The sequence below is a fragment of the Stegodyphus dumicola genome, chromosome 2 (genome assembly GCF_044657685.1).
Source record: "Stegodyphus dumicola isolate Sdum_Otavi_A_Nest chromosome 2, ASM4465768v1".
In the NCBI taxonomy this organism is placed as follows: domain Eukaryota; kingdom Metazoa; phylum Arthropoda; class Arachnida; order Araneae; family Eresidae; genus Stegodyphus; species Stegodyphus dumicola.
Window position 1 is genome coordinate 1,719,064 of NC_140769.1, and position 16,967 is coordinate 1,736,030.

Consider the following 16,967-nt stretch of genomic DNA (forward strand, 5'->3'; position numbering starts at 1 on the left):
GAAGAAATCACATACTGAGAGGTACAGGAATCTTGGAGGCTAGTGATGTTTAACTGAATCATCAGGTCCTGAATGACCGATCCATCGTTGAGGAATGCGACTGTTATCAAATGTTTTAATATCAAGCTCTGGTGTGGTAGTGCTTTGTCCTGCTGGAAAACGAACTCATTTGAATTAACTGTGGTAATTCTAACTGTGGGAAAAGACAGTTATTGAGACATATGATTTCTGTAACAGTGGCCTCTATTAAAAGAGGACCATACATCTTTTGTTGAAAAACAGCGCAAAAAACGTTAACTTTTGGTAAGTATCTCCCATGCTGTGCAATTTGATATGGTTGCTCCATACCCATATTTCAACACTATGGTGGATACCTTACCACGAAAAGTAGCTTCATCATTAAACACAAACTATTATAAAAAATTCTCATCTTGTTACACATTCTGAAGGATGAATTCACAAAACTCTACATACCGTTCTTCATCACCTGTATGAAGGGCTTGCAGCAAATGAATCCTATTCAGTTTGAAAAACAAATGTTGCTGCAAAACATGTCAGACAGATGTCAAGTTCCCTCCCGGCATGGCAAGTGGATTACTGTGGACTATGCGTAAAATTCTGTTGGATGAGCTCCATATTTGTGTGCCATACGGGGATGACCAGGCAATTTTCTTTTACGCAGGCAACCCATGTCTTGAAATTGTTCATAGAGTAGGTTGTTGAACACTAGGGTATTGTCAACAAATATCACGCTGAACAGTTCTTGCGGAAGCATAGAACACAAAACATTTCCTGTTGCACAGTCCTCATCTGACTGAAACTGAAGTGATGGGCGAAGGAACTGCATTAGTGCTACCTCTCACCAACTGCATGAAACTTGAGATTTCACTCTTTCTATCTATTCATTATTTGATCAAAATGGAGTAAGAGTTGAAAGTTGTGATTTTTTTAAATCGGATGATTATTTTTTTAAACCCACGTTTCAGGGTATTTCAAAATTTTACTTAATTGAATAAAAGTTTAGGTAACTATTTTAAAAATTAAATTAATGGGAAATTATTGTTACAAAATGTACAGGCGTGGTGAGATAGCTTCCCCGCAAAGCAGTTTTAGGGTTGCCATAAAATGGGAAGGGAAGGTTGGGTTGCCACATTTGGCGAGGAACCGCCCATTTTGTGACAAAATTGGCGATATGCCATGGACGGATGGAGAACCTTCTGGAACAAATTCTTACTGGTTTAGCTCAGAATGTTCTCGAACACCAGTCAAAAGCTATATAAACCCTGCTAGTCCGCAGTCAGTGCGCACCTCGTCTGTAGAGCTGATAGTCAGTTAGTATCGAGTTGGTGTCTTGTCTAGCGAATCAATCCCTGCAGAGTCGATCCAGTTGACAGCCGGGCAGTGAGTGCCGAGTGGGTTGTTGAGTGCACCGAAGGCCGTAGTGTATCGTGGTTTAGTGCAATGGCGAGAGAGCGTGTTAAACTCCGGGAACGACTGAACCGAAGAGTCGGAAGCTGTGCTCTGTGAGTCATTGAGTGCATCACGAGTTGTAGCGTGGAGAGTCTCGAGAGTACGTGGAGTTCCGAGAATGACCGAGCAGAGTCGGGAGTTGTACTCTGATGCTTTGCATTGAAGCTGTCTCCACCATTATTGCATGAAAGTGTGAAGGCTGTGTCGCTGATTGTTCCAGCGTGTTTATGGTAGTTCATCGACGACTGTAACAATGTGTTTTGGAGCTGTCCTGACAATACTGGCAAATAAAGTGTGTTTCGACACTTCATCATCATTATTCACTCCAAATCCTCACGAACCCCGTACGAACATGAAGGAAGAAAATAATGTAACAACTAGTGTCAGAAGAAAAAAGCAACATTATTATTAAAAGAATAGTACAGTGAGTTTTGTTGATGGGAAAACAACAGTTGCAGATTATTAAAATGTTTCATTCCAAACATATGTGCAAGTATGGATGATAATACAATGACAGCAGTTGTTAGCTTGGGGGGGGTAATCATTTTTTAAGTTTTAGACTTCTCTTAGACATCTCAAGGCAAGTTAAGAAAAGTGTCTTACACAGAGATACAGGAAAACAACAGATAGTACTCATCAGGTGCTGCTCTGAATTTTGAAGTCATCTATTAAAAAGGGGGGAAGAGGAAAATGAGGAAGATTTCACCATTTGTGATTTTTATTATATAATTAAAAGAATTTAAATTAATATTCTTAATACACTGCTTTTAGGCAAAAAATATTATTCACATAATTTATTTCCATTTTTCAAAATCTCAGTCATAATGGTACAATAGTAAAAAAAAATATTGACAGTGTACTTTATTACTTGGTAAAACATAAAATATAAATAACTTCCATCTAACTAAATTCTGTAATAATCTCAGGAAATCTGTTGATAAATTAAGTTGTAATTTTGTTTAATTAAGCAATATCATTTAACTCCAGCTTGATAACATTTTAACTCATCAGTGACAATTTTTATTTTGTTTCTGCACAGCACAGAAAATTTGCATGAAAAAGATAATCAAGCTGACAGTAGGTTGACTGAAAAATTTTAGTATACGTATATTTTTACACAAATCAAAATAGAGCCTTTTTACATTTTCAACAGTTAAACTAAAATTTAAAACCAAATTACATAATTTGGTCAGCTCAAAATTTCTTTGCCTAAATCACTCACTTTCCCATTTAAACACAAACTAATAAAAAATGTAAATTTCCAAAAATTAAACAACAAACCTGAGAGCAATGAGAAATATTCGGAAAATCCTTTAGAAATAACAGCTCTTTCTTATCTGTACTTATTAGTCTTATATCAGTAGGACTGATGAGAAACAACATAGTTCTGTTGTTATCATGGTTTTGGTCCCCTGTCAAAGAATGCGAAGAATCTTCTTGGATGAAAGGAAAACCAAGGGAACATTCCAAGAACGTTTTTGCATTCATTGGAGGTAGAGATGTCTGGCGGTGAAGACTGCCATCTTCAATTATGGAAGAAAACTGTTCTGCATTAAAAGCAAGGGTCTGAATATCTTGAACTAAAGCATCTCGACTCGAAGTGTCCAAACTTTGTGAATGAGTTATTAAGGAAGCCGAAGCTGGAGGTGCAAGAGAATGATGTGTGTTGTGGTTATCACGTGCAGCAGAACCTTCACTGCAAAGTCTCTGACGAATGCTGGACTTTGTGGAAACATCTGACTCAGAAACCTAGAAAGTTTAAAAAAAAAAAAAAAAAAAAAAAAAAAAAAAAAGAATATACAGATGAAAACTATTATAATATCAAGATATTTTTTTAAAAAGTTAGGGAGGGAAAAAGAAACAAAAATCTAAAGGATGGACTACAGGATCTACTGGCATTTACAGCTTTTTTCTTGTTCACTTTATTCTTCTTCTTCACATTTATTTGTTCACTTTTTATTAGTCAATTATTTTATTGTTTTACAGCTTATGTTATTGTTGGTTTAGAAAGTTATAGTTACTAAATTGAATAAGAGTTTAGGCAACTATTTTAAAAATTAAATTAATGGAAAATTATTATTGAAATAATAGCGCGAGATCTGTTGATGGTAAAGCAACAGCTGCAGATTATTAAAATGTTTCATTCTAAATATATGTGCAAGCATGGAGAATACAATGACAGCAGTTGTTAGCTTCGGAGGGGGGGGACTGTTCTACAGAGAAAAAAGCAATCATGGAATGAAATCAGCTGTGATAATATTTATTTATGAATTTAAAATGATCAATTCTGCATCAACTGAAGTAAAAATTTTAATAAAGTACTCAATAGAGAACTGCACCTAAGCACATCATTCAGTATTGATTTGCAAGGTTATAGTAGAAGATATTTAAAATGAATTAAAAATATCTGATTGATACAAATTCATGGCAAATACAAGGTGCACCTTTAACTTCCATGACTGATGTAACTGACAAGAACTGTAAATCATCAGAACACAGTAATGCTTATATTCGGAAGGCCATTTATCTGCACATGTTCAATGAAGTCGGAACAATTCCGAAGCAAGTGGTTGTCCTTGAAACACACCTTTAAAACGCAGCTGTTAATTTTTTTTTTTTTTTTTTTTTTTGCCCAAGTTGATATGGAGCAGAGAATGAACATTAAATTCTGTTTCAAATTGGGCAAACCTCCACAGAAACCCATGAAATGTTGAAAAAAATGTATGGAGATGAAGCATGATTCCATTCATGCACTTCTGAATGGTTTAGCCAAAACGGCTGCGAAAGTGTTGATGATGATGCGCACACTGGACAACTGCTTTCTATGCACACACCAGAAACAACTGAGAAAGTTTGTCGGCTTGTGACTTCAGATCACCAATTAAGTATCTGATTACTTGCCAATGAACTGAATACTTCCCAAGGAGGTGATTCGGCAAATTTTGGAACAAAACCTAGGGAAATGCAAGGCTTGTTCTAGATTTGTGGCTGTTTATTGGAAGAAAAAAATCAATTCAGAATCAACTAACATGGTGAACTCTTCGACAATACTGATGCTTGCCCTGCATTCCTTGATTTGATAGTGAAGCGAGATGAGTTTTGGTGTTAATAATATGATCCTGAAAGCAAATGACACAGCTACGAATGGTGGTCTCCAACTAGCAAGACCAAAAAGTTTCCAGTTTCAAAAGTTCAAAATCAAGATAATGTTAATCAGTTCCTTCAATATCAAAGGACTGATTCATCATGAATTTGTTCCCCCTGACAAGATTGTCACTGGACATGTTTACGCAGAAGTTCTTGGCCGACTTCAACAAACAGTTTTCAGAGTAAGGCCTTGTATTCCACAGAATAGGAGTTGGCTACTTTTGCATGATAACACCCGGCCTTATACTGCATTCCCTGTGAAGTGGTTTTTGGCCCAGCTTGAGGTTGTGGATACGCAGCATCTTCCACACTCTCCTAACTTAACACGGGCAGACTTTTTCATTGAAAAATTTGTTTAACAGAAAAAGAATTAAGAACATCAAAGCCATCCAGAAAAAGTGACATTCACTTACAGCATTTTGAAAGAGGACTAAAATTTGTTTCCCAAATCTCTACAGCTGATCACGGGAAGTGCATTATGTCAGGTGAGAGTTTCTTTGAAACATATAAATGGGTATGTATTTTATATAATATATTCTGGAGTCAGTCCTGATTCTGATCAGTCCTGAAAATTAAGGGCCACACTTTGTAGTATGAGAAATAGCCCATAGGCTAAAAGCATACTATTTAGCTCTTTCTTGTCAATTAATCGTTAGCAAGACAAGTAAGCTAAACTTAATTGAAATCATTAGCAAGGCAAGAGAGCTGGATATGTGGATTCCCACAACTCAATTAATGAAAAGAAAAAAAAAGACTCCAGAAAATCAGAGAAAGTAACTTTTTCCCTTAACGAAAGCAAATATTAAAGAATATTCTAAAGCCACCTTTATGCCCAAAGAACTCAGTCTTATGAATTTGCTGCATATTTACCTTCTCTAATTATTTACGGATGATTTGAGGCCTAAGAAGTAGCAGAAATAATAAGAAGAACAGGTCACATTCAAATAACAAGGAAGTAGAAATGAAAATATCTTATTAGATATTGTAATGACAATATTACCATGTATTTTTTCTAGAATGTAAGTTTCTTTTAAGAAAATAATATTGTGATAGTTATCCGTACTTTATCCATGACTACTTTTCATTTATTATGTTCTTATTATAACCAATTGGAAATTAAATTATTGAAAACAAAATAAAAACATTTAATCAATAAAAATACATATTTTAGAAGCAAAAGCTGAGTACAGTTGCATAAACAATTTGCTTGCAGTACGGTAGTCCCTTGTCAGTGTCTCTCACTATTTATTTCTCTAAAAAAATCAAATCATGATAGCAAATTAGTAATGCAGTACATAGCAAATGCAGTCAAATAAATATTTCTTGGGTAATTAATTTTTCCTTCATCTTTTTTAATCGCTGAAATTTTGATTAGGACTGTAATATTTTGAGAATCTTGTAATATTTTCTGTTATAGATATGCTTACCAATGGTTCATCTATCAATCAGGATGTTAAAAATTTCATCACCTTAAAAGACATTATTTTTTTAAGTGTAGCATAAACTATCCCATTATCTTTTAGGAAAAATGAATCACTGTTGTAAGAGTGTACTTAAATTACACAATTTTTTTTCTCTTTATGTTTTCTTGATTGCTTTTGCAAGCACACATATATTCAGCCATTTCCTATACAACAACCTAGCAGAACATTTTTACAGAAAATAACTCAAAAGATTTTAAAAAATTAATGCTGAATGATTTAAAGCAGTTTGTCAGTAACAATAATAATAAATATAAATCAAATATAATGCTTTTCTGTTTTGAAAAAGCATTATTTTTATAAATACTGTTAAAAAGTTTTAATTGGACACCAATAAGACAATGTTCCAGAGTAGACAGCCAATTTCTACGTATTCGAAGACTAATGTTGGGCTTGGGCCATGGCAACACAATATCTTATGTGCAAAAAATACAGCATTTATATATTTTGTTATAGTGCAGTCTGAAAATTTCAGAATAACCTAAATTACTGAATTCCTTTGCATATTTTTCTCTCTAGCTTTTAAGTGCCAGGTTCTGAAAATTAAAAAATATATGTACAATTTTCACTTTCCTCAGTGCATCCAGAGAATGAGCTCCACTAAATTTAAAATGGATTCGCTCCCATATTAATTGTTTTTTGTCAAACCTCGCAAGCTACCTTGTGAAGGTCAAACGAGCTACTTGTTGAACTTGAAGCCATCTTAATACATGGAGCCACCAACTTTCAAACACAAACCGACATTCAGTCTTATGAATTTGCTGCATATTTACCTTCTCTAATTATTTATGGATGATTTGAGGCCTAAGAAGTAGCAGAAATAATAAGAAGAACAGATCACATTCAAATAACAAGGAAGTAGAAATGAAAATATCTTATTAGATATTGTAATGACAATATTACCATGTATTTTTTCTAGAATGTAAGTTTCTTTTAAGAAAATAATATTGTGATAGTTATCCGTACTTTATCCATGACTACTTTTCATTTATTATGTTCTTATTGTAACCTTTTGGAAATTAAATTATTTGCATAATCTTCCCCTTTTGATTTTTAGATGGTAAAATTATTAAAATAAGGGGAGGGAATATGAGAGAAAATAATGGCATTATGCATGGTCTTCCAATTAAAAAAAAATATTCTCTTCTCATAAAGTATTTGAAGAATTTAGACTTCCATGCTTGAGTTCTTCTTGATTCTTAGATAACCTTGGCAAGAGCCAACTCATTCATACAAAATAAGAACCTGCCATCTAATATATCCCAGTTCTACCATCTGCAGTGTAATCACTATAAGTGTATGTAGTGATGTACACTTATCTATGTAGATATAGATTATTATCTGTGTAGATAATGATCTTGCTTTTTGATTTTAATATATAGTAGTGTACATCTATGCAGTGTATCAGTGTACATCTATGCAGTGTATCAGTGTACATCTGTGCAGTGATCTATGCAGTGTAAGCACTAAAAATTTTTTTGAAACAGAGCAACTTTTGATAAAAGTAATTTTGGGGAAGGGGGACATTTATTTGTCTAAAAGAATTCCAAAATTTTTACTAAAATATACATAACATTGACTGAAATAAAAAATACAATTTAATGATAGGAAAAGTATTTTATAAGCACTCGCATATTATATTTTGACATATATTTCTTTTACACATTCAGAAATTACCTGGCTTGCAAGTGGATGAGGTATATCATTACATTTTATATCAAATGATAACAAAGGAGGGTCTTCTTTTGCTATGTTTTCTTTAGAAAATTTCTTATCTAAATCTTTTGTAATTGCACTAATTTCTGACTCTGTGCTATCTTTATCAGAAGATAACTTTTGAACTGCATCATCTACAAATCTTTGTGGCCCTCGCTTTTGGGATACCTAATGTTAAAAATACAAATAAAGCAAATTTAATAATAATGAAAAAAAAAAAAAAAACATTTAATCAATAAAAATACATATTTTAGAAGCAAAAGCTGAGTACAGTTGCATAAACAATTTTTTCTTTTCTTATTTAATTTACATGGAAGTAAGTGCTTAATTTGTTACTTTGGAAAAAACCTAAAAACTGAAATCTTACATCTCAGAGATGTGTTCAGAAATAATAATAATAGTAGTAATAATAATAAAGTGAAACATCACAAAAATTTAAAAAATATGTTTCTGAACCATTTACGCAATATAAAGTAATAAAAATATCTTTCATTAATTGCAATAAAACTGCACATATTCATAAAAATCATCCATTGGATATATCATAAATTAAATGCATTTTAATATATATCAATCAGATGTATTATTAAAGTAAGATTGTAGAGTAAAAAAATAAAATAATGATTTAAATAATTAAGAAGTGCATTTATTGCTTCTAAATTTCTCAGTTTGTTAATCAATAACTCATTAAATTTGAAAGAAAAATTAATGCTTCAAAATTTTCTTTATAGTTTTCATCTTGTAGTAATTTCCAGGACATGATATTATACATTATGTGAAAAAGATAGTTTCCTTTGAGGTATAGTACGATATCAACAAAGACACACTACAGAGAGTAAAGTATGACAATATTCATTAAAGAACAATACAAGTGTCAAATGTATGTAATATGCAACATCAAGTGACAAACTGCATAAAACAAATTCAGCTATTCTGTAATGAGATGTCCTATTCTATATATGTCTTGCTATTGCATACTGTATATTATTTTTCTATCATATTTAAGTTCTACATAAGGTATGATAAAATCATTAATAATGCAAGCAACGCAGTAAATTTTAATATAAAGTATGAAGACTGAAATTCAGGCATCCAATATTCTGAATGATTTCGACACCGGAGCACAAGCAAATTAAAAAAAAAAATCCCCCCCCCTCAAAAAGGGAGAGAAAATCAGACTCCGAGAATAACGTCTAACTTTAGCATATGCTTAACGTTTCACACACATACCATAGACATTTTTTTCTTAATAAGGCATGTGGAAGCTCCTGATTCTCAATTTCACTTTGGTACTACATAAAACATTTATGTGCTGAAGAAACAGAACCATTTATTAGCAAAAGTCTATATGATCAACAGTTTGCCTCCATAGCTGCTTTAACGTACATCTCGAACAAAAACATTCTACTAGATTTTATCTCCGATTTTGTGTTTACCCAGCACTGGTGCAAGAGCCAGTGTGACCACACTCAGTGGGAGGATTGCACTGAGTGCAAAAAATCTAGCACTTACACAGCAATGTCGAAAATGATCTTTGCTTTAACCCTCTATGCACCTTGGTTTTTTAGATCAGTCATGAAGACCTGTATTTAAACAGCATTTATTACCTAAATTTGTTTATTTACTTATTTTAGTTTCTATTTTCATAAGCTTACATTCATTAAGATGATATTCACATTAATACTGAAAGTAAAAAAGCAAAACATCTTAAATTATAAGCTTATATATATCAAGTGACAAAATCTCATGACTGGATAAAGCTGGTCAGAGGGTTAAATTATAAATAGCTGAATATCAAAGAGCATGCAAACCTTTTATGTTGACATTGATAAATGATATTTATAGGTGGACATATTACATTTAGTGCTGTTTGAATTAAAAATAACTCATTTGTAATTCATATAAGCCTTAAGCATATTTGGGAATTTATTTATTCGAAGTAAGATAAGCCTTAAACATATACAAGGAGTAGATGTGTACACATAATGAATAATTAAACTAATACAATTTGGGCTTAACTTCCGCAGTATGCATGCTATCATGTGATAGAGTTACGACTAAATTTAGCAGAATAAGATGTCTTTGATCTCCAGTCTCATGATACATCACCAACGCCATATAGCAGACAGTAGCTCAGAAGAAACTATGTCTATCTACAAAATTAAACAGAAAGTCTTAGAACAAAAAATATACAACTAAACAACTTACACTAAAAGAAATGTTTAATAAAGCAGGCAAATAAATATGCAGCTTTCTGTACATTTTCTTTCCCATAAAATGCTTCATTATTTCATAAATAACTATTTTACTTTTCATAAACAACTATTCAAAATATTTCATATTTTGAATTTTATAATTTCTACATCCTCTTTCTGGATGTTAACTGATGATCTAAAATCCAGAAAATAAGAATGAATCCAGATCTTGGACTCTGTATTGTACTAGCTGTTAAAATACTATAAAAATGCTAATTATAAGAATGAGTTCAGTGATTAATAATAATAGAAATGAAGTGGACTTAATGCTTTGGAATTGTTTAGCTTGTTAATCAATAACAGACAGATTAAATTTGAAAACTAAATATCTTATGCTTTACCGAATACAGCAATACACTGACATGCAAAAGAAAAAGCTATTTTATTTTGCTAAGTGGCAAAATATACTTTTCATTTTACTAAAATTGTTGATTGAATTTGAAAGACAAATATGTTACACTTTTCCAAGTTGCAATACATTTCTTTTAAATTGCTAAGTTTGTTGATTAAACTTGAAAACAAATACCTTAGGCTTTGCCAAGTGACAAGACTTTTTTTTTTTTTTTTTTTTTTTTATTTGCTGAGTTTCCTGATTAAATTTAAAACATAAATATTTTATGCTTTGCCAAGGGGTAACACAGTGCATTTACATTGCTGAGTTTTCTGATTAAATTTGAAACATAAATATCTTTATCGAGTGGAAACACACTGCTTTTAAATTGCTGCATTTATCAATCAAAATGTAATTAAATATGTCCAAAACATGAAATAAATAGAACAGCAAATTCAAAATTTGGGCTCTGAAGTGTAGATGTTCAAATGGCAGACTATGAAAAAATTTTGAAAAAAAAAATTGGGGGCTTCAGGTGATACAGATTCTTCATTATTTAATGAGAGAGATTTGAGGAATAGATTCAACGTCAAGAAAGTAAAGCGCCATCTACACCAAGGATATGATCTCCAAAGAAGTCTCCTTCGCAGACATATCTCGCAACAGCATTTTACCTACACAGGAAGATTTTGTATCTAAGCTTCTCCGAGCTACTAAGCCAATCAGAGTACTCAAAGCAGATAATATGACTTATATCCAATAACAGACCTCCATCGACCACACATTTCAATTACTCTCTATGAGATAATTAGATAATAATTTGGCAATGCAGATAAGTGTTTCAATAGTGTAATGAACTGTAGGATTACACATTACCTTAATTTTACCAACATAGAGAACTTCATACTGTTGACACTGTTTACTCTGGATAGCATCAAAAGGAGAATCTTCTTTCAGCTTTAACCCTAAAGATGACTCTTGAATAGCCTCCTTAAGAACAGTAAAAAACTGGAAAACCTAAGTGAGGATGAAGAACAAAGTTTAATTTTTTTATTGAACGTAATTTTTTTATTGAACGTAATTTTTTTAATTACAGTTTTAAACATTTTAAACACACAAATAACTAAAAATATTTCATTCATCATCAATAATATATATTTTCTTTAGTTACTTCTTCATTAAAGTGAGCATTCTAGCTAGTAATCAAAATTAGCATATATAATTGCTATGTTTAAATCTCAGACTGAATTTTCAAAAGCCTAGATGGTCACTATTCTAATAAGGAAGTACTATTTCTTACATTACACTATTAAAATTGAAGATGTACAAATAAAATCAAGGTGCATTCAATGAATTTTCCAAATGGTTGTAAAACTGAAGTTTGTAAATAATAATGACACTAGATATGCATTTGATATTAAATTTAATTTATTAGAGATTCCACAAATAATATACATATCATATCACTTATTTTTGCTTGCTAGTTCACTAAAATTTCACAGTGAATTTCACTAATCATATATTTTTTCAGTCTTGGTCAAAATATGAGAAGCTACTAATTTTAATACTTTTTCCCCTCCTCATCATTTACAGAAAAGCACTGTCTGTTCTTTTCATTTGATGCAGTTAGGAAATCAAAATGTGCAATCTTTTCATTTGATGCAGTTAGGAAATCAAATTAAAAAAATTAATAATAATAATAATAATAATAAAAAAAAAAAAAAAAAAAAAAAAAAAAAAAAAAAACATCAGACATTTTAGAACAAGTATGTCCAAACTGTGGCACCCAAAGGCCACTTATGTCAGTTATTGGAATATAATTGAAATTAATGAACGTATAAGATAAGAACATGTAACACAAAATTTGAAAATTTTATGATTTTAGGAGATACTGACAGCTCACTTTTATGAACTGAATATGCGTTTAAGTTAAAAAAAAAAATAAATAAATAAAATAAAAATAATTATGCTTAAGAAAACGTCAGCATTAAAAATTAAATTTCAATTGAGGTAATCCGATATCAACAGCAGCAACTTAATTCGCCATGCAGCTCTGTCTGGTCAGAGTCAGGTAAGCAGTGAAAGATACATTTTATCAGAAGACTTTAGAATTGATTTCAGTTTGTTTGTCTAATTGAATAGAGAAAATCAAGATGGGCACATTTTGGCTACCGGTAAATGGAAGAGGTATCTTCTTAGAACCATATCTACGAAAAACTAACTTGAATTTACACTACAGATGCAGAAAATCAACCAAACACCCATTCAACCATCCACGTTCACCAGGAGTTGAGCCCTGGTTAAATTACTCAGTGTTCAGCATGATTAACTCCTCAGCATTTTATTCCAAACATTTCAGAAAACTGCACCTGTTTTTCAGTGTCTTTGTTATTCCATTTGCAGTTGACCTCAAACTTCCTAGTAAAGTGTGAATGGAATGTAGAGAGCTGGAATCAGATATACAACATGTAGAAGGCTTAAAAGTGAACTGTTTATATTAAGCTGTACTAAAGCGTCCCCTCAAACTAATTTCCCGAACGTTCCACTCTAGGACAAATCCGACACTTCTTTTAAGTGTATGACTTAAAGCTTTAGTAACTTTAGTAACTCCTGCTTTAGTAATGAGACATGCTGTCTCAAGTACATTATACAAATGACACAGCCATTAACAACAAAACAAAATGGCTTAATCATGTTGTCACCAAACTCATAGATAAAATCCTAACAATTAAGGAATGGTGCAGATATTGGGAAGTATTCCCTAATGTGGAAAAATCTCACTTGCTACTAAATAATAATAATAATAATAATAAAAGCAGAGAGAAAAGCAAAATCACAAAATTTCTCTCTAAGGGAGAATTGTTCTTCGAGTCAAGAATGCTAGCAATCTGAATTAAAAAAAAAAAAAAAAAAATATTTAGAAGGTTCATATCAGTGCAGTCTAGGATTATCATCAAGATCAAACCATTATTGGTTGGCAGATTTAGCTTGCAAAGCCACATCTTCATGGCCACAATCAGGCCAATCATTAGGTATGCATCTCCAGCATGAGCTTTAGTTACTCATAAGGAGTTATATCTGCTATAAGTACTACAGAATAAGCTGCTAAGAACTTTATGGACACTCCATATTTTATTAAAAATAAGACTCTTCACTGAAACCTCATACTGGAGTCACTTAAGAAACACATACAAATAATAAATGAACAAATCCCCTTTGATAAAGCAATAACTTGGGACATAATCAAGTTCAGGCTAAATCTGGATTACAAGGTAATCCTTAATTCCCTTATGTTAAACGGCTCGACTTGAGATGTTCTCACAATCATGACCTAAATGGACATATTTTAGTTACACTAGAAAGTACTTCTTAGTTGACTCAAGTATAACATAATAGTGTTAAGGTGTCAAGTAGATTTACCTTAAGAAAATTTTCTGTCCTTCACGAACATTTCGTATTTATGATGCCTCTTTTTGAACCCATATGTACTTTTTTTTTCACATGAGAAAACATAAAATGAAGGCTTTCAAATGAATATTTTGATTATACTCATTATGACAGCTAATATATCTATCACACTAATATCAAAAGTAGACTGATATAGGGATAGATATTGATGCTTTAGTATTCAAAATGTTCACAGTCAATACTTTTATGCTCAAATCATTTTAATCTTTGGGTTAAAATATAAATACAATTTTATCAGATACAGTAAAAGCTTAACTATTCAGAAAACTCGGAAAATGTCGAATTCTCGATATGTGAAAATTCCAGGAAGTTGAACATATAAAGAATGGAAAAAATATCTACTCTACTATTATAAAAACAATCATCTTATTTGTTACCAACTTGAATATCAAAAACTGACATTTAAAATTATATAACGATGGGGGAAGAGGGGGGGGGGAACTTATTTGTCATATAAGGCAACATATTTCATAGATATTAAATTTGAAAGTAAAAGATCTGATTCCATTAAATTCTGCCAAATATAAAAGTTGGCAGAGATGTCATCAATCACTCCAGCAGAAGTTTGAATGAACAGATCATTCTTTATTTCTTCTTTATCCTTAAATTCTGCCAAATATAAAAGTTGGCAGAGATGTCATCAATCACTCCAGCAGAAGTTTGAATGAACAGATCATTCTTTATTTAGTTAGATAATTAAGAGATACAAATTATGGATACCACATATAAAAATTTAAATTGCTTATCATAATTTTTCTTGTTACATCACCATTGTTTATCTATTTTCAATGCCACATATTATGGCTCTTTTTTTTTTTTTTAAGCCCAGATCCTGTAAATTTAAGAATATTCCATTTCATGTAATTCCAAATGTTCATAAACTAGTTCTCATTTAATTTAGTTTCAAAGAGATTTTTTTTACTATTCATTTCGAAAATTTCTACAAGTTACATGTAGTTATGAACATTTCTATGCAATTATTTATCTAAAAAAAATCACATGCCTCAATAGTTTGATTATCTTTATGAAAATGGAATAGATTACAATATTTAATACATAATGAAATATCAAATTTTCCTATTCGAATTGTTTCATTTATGAAGTTATCTCAGAAAAATATTTTAATACTTTTGATATTAAAAAAAACTAAATGTTAAACAGTTATTGCATTGCTAATATTTTAAAAGAAATTAGCATACCTAAAGAAACAAATGGAATATCATTACTTAAAATTAAAAAAATCCCTTTTTTCAGAGCTTAATTTTAAAATATTCTGTTTACTGTGCAAACTTGAAACTAATAAGCATAATAATCTATGCAAGAAACTACATCTGGCAAAAGTGCTTTTTTTTCTTTCAGCACACTATTCTTTTCGAAGCTCAGGTGTCTAATTATTATGTCTAGCTTTATTCCAATAATTTAATAATAAGCATTATATCTAAGTTAAAAAAATATATTTTGAAAAAGAATCAAAATCATATATACGGCTAGCTCATCGCTTGCTTGAAATGCATGACAAAGTGAAACGTCTGAACCTTCTCTTGTTAGGTAAGCAAAACATCTGGGTGAATCAGCTAACTGATTAAACTTGGTCACAGAACCAAGTTTATGCTCGAAAACTAACCGGCCAAATTTAACATTCACAGCTTTTATAGAACATTCTGTCACGGAGAGGAATACGGTCTCAGATTTTGGGGAACCAAGCCTTTGAATTTCTGCAATGATCCATGGAAGCATTGGTTGCGTATGCCATCGTTCCACAAGAGCTCGACCGTAATATCGCGCTATGAATGTTCTCTGATACTTGGACGACAGATCAACATCAGAATCTTGAAGCCGACTGTATTCTATTTTAGGCATTTTATCGGTAAGAAAATGTAATTTCTAAACAAACAGTATGTACACTTCGTATATACGACCCTAAAATCTCAAGGTCAACAGGGCATTCAAAACTAAAAATATACACTATTTTAGTACTAAGTTATGCCAGAATATATTGTTATCACCACGTTGACCATCATACTTAAATTACAAAAAAAATCATTTAAATGCTCCTTAATGAACGGAAAAGAATCGCTTTCACGGCAGTTTTCAGAGAAGCAGAAAAAATGTAAACAAAGCAACCCGGCTGATGTTAAAAGTTGAGTTGCAACATAACTGTAGAATCAAGGTTAATGGAAGGAAAAAGTAAACAATAAAAAAGGGATAGAAGATTAACAAAGTAAGACGCACCCTCGTTATAGACATTCTAAGGAAAATAATTGATATTTATTCTTCGTAAGGGAAAAATTTCAAAAATACCCATGTCATCTGAACATTTATCAGTAACAGATCGAACCCTTAGGCCTTTCTTTAAAGTTCTATAAAGTTCATGCATCTCTAGTATTTTTCTCGGCTATAATCGCTTCATTCTTAATAATATTTTTTAAATTTCTTTTCAATTATTATATATTAATTATTACTGCAATCATTCAAGTAAGTATACAGTAAGTGTTTACTCGCCATATGTGTTAATTAAATAAAGGAACTTGTGAAGTTTACCTGATAAATACCTGAGTTTCATTCAGTTTACCGTATGAGCTACTAGCAGTATTTAGCATTGCTGCTGTGAGCTCCATGATTTATATTTGTTGACGATATTCAACAGCCGTAGTGTTCCATTTTAGACAGCCTTTCTTTTTGTAGTTTGACAACAGTATGAAAGATTAGAATAATGTTTTGATTTCCTCAAGTGAGTAAGCATATAAAGTTTTTTTTTTTTTTTTTTTTTTTTTTTTTTTTTTTTTTTAAAGCAAGAAAAATGTAATTGTTTATTTAAAATATTTCTTTTCGAGTGTTATAGAATGTAGTCAAATTCTATTTTAAGGCGAAAACGACTGAATGAGAGGCGATTTTGGATCTTCATGAATGAAGGTTGGTCTGTTTGATGCTCTTCTTGGATTATTCCATGTTCTAATTGTGTTTTCGCTGTTGTGCTTTTCGCGCTTTTTTATTCATCATGACCACCACGCTTCCTGAAATAGACGTTGAATTTTTCACTAAGAAAATTATTCGATGGATGTTGGATAATAATAAAGAACCAGTTCAATTGATGTCAGC

At 31.5% G+C, this 16,967-nt stretch overlaps 1 protein-coding gene across 1 annotated transcript in view; it reads right to left on the reverse strand.

Annotated features, from left to right (window-relative positions):
* The window catches only part of LOC118189918 (TBC1 domain family member 1-like), a 108,344-nt gene extending 92,342 nt beyond the window's left edge, over nucleotides 1-16,002 (reverse strand). The window contains exons 1-4 of the mRNA XM_085810386.1: nucleotides 15,354-16,002; nucleotides 11,277-11,417; nucleotides 7,776-7,982; nucleotides 2,752-3,219 (exon numbers count right to left, since the gene is read on the reverse strand). Of these exons, the coding sequence (XP_085666512.1) occupies nucleotides 2,752-3,219; nucleotides 7,776-7,982; nucleotides 11,277-11,417; nucleotides 15,354-15,728 (1,191 nt within the window). The 5' untranslated portion in view covers nucleotides 15,729-16,002. The remainder of the gene's footprint in view (nucleotides 1-2,751; nucleotides 3,220-7,775; nucleotides 7,983-11,276; nucleotides 11,418-15,353) is intronic.
* Between the last annotated feature and the right edge of the window lie 965 nt (nucleotides 16,003-16,967).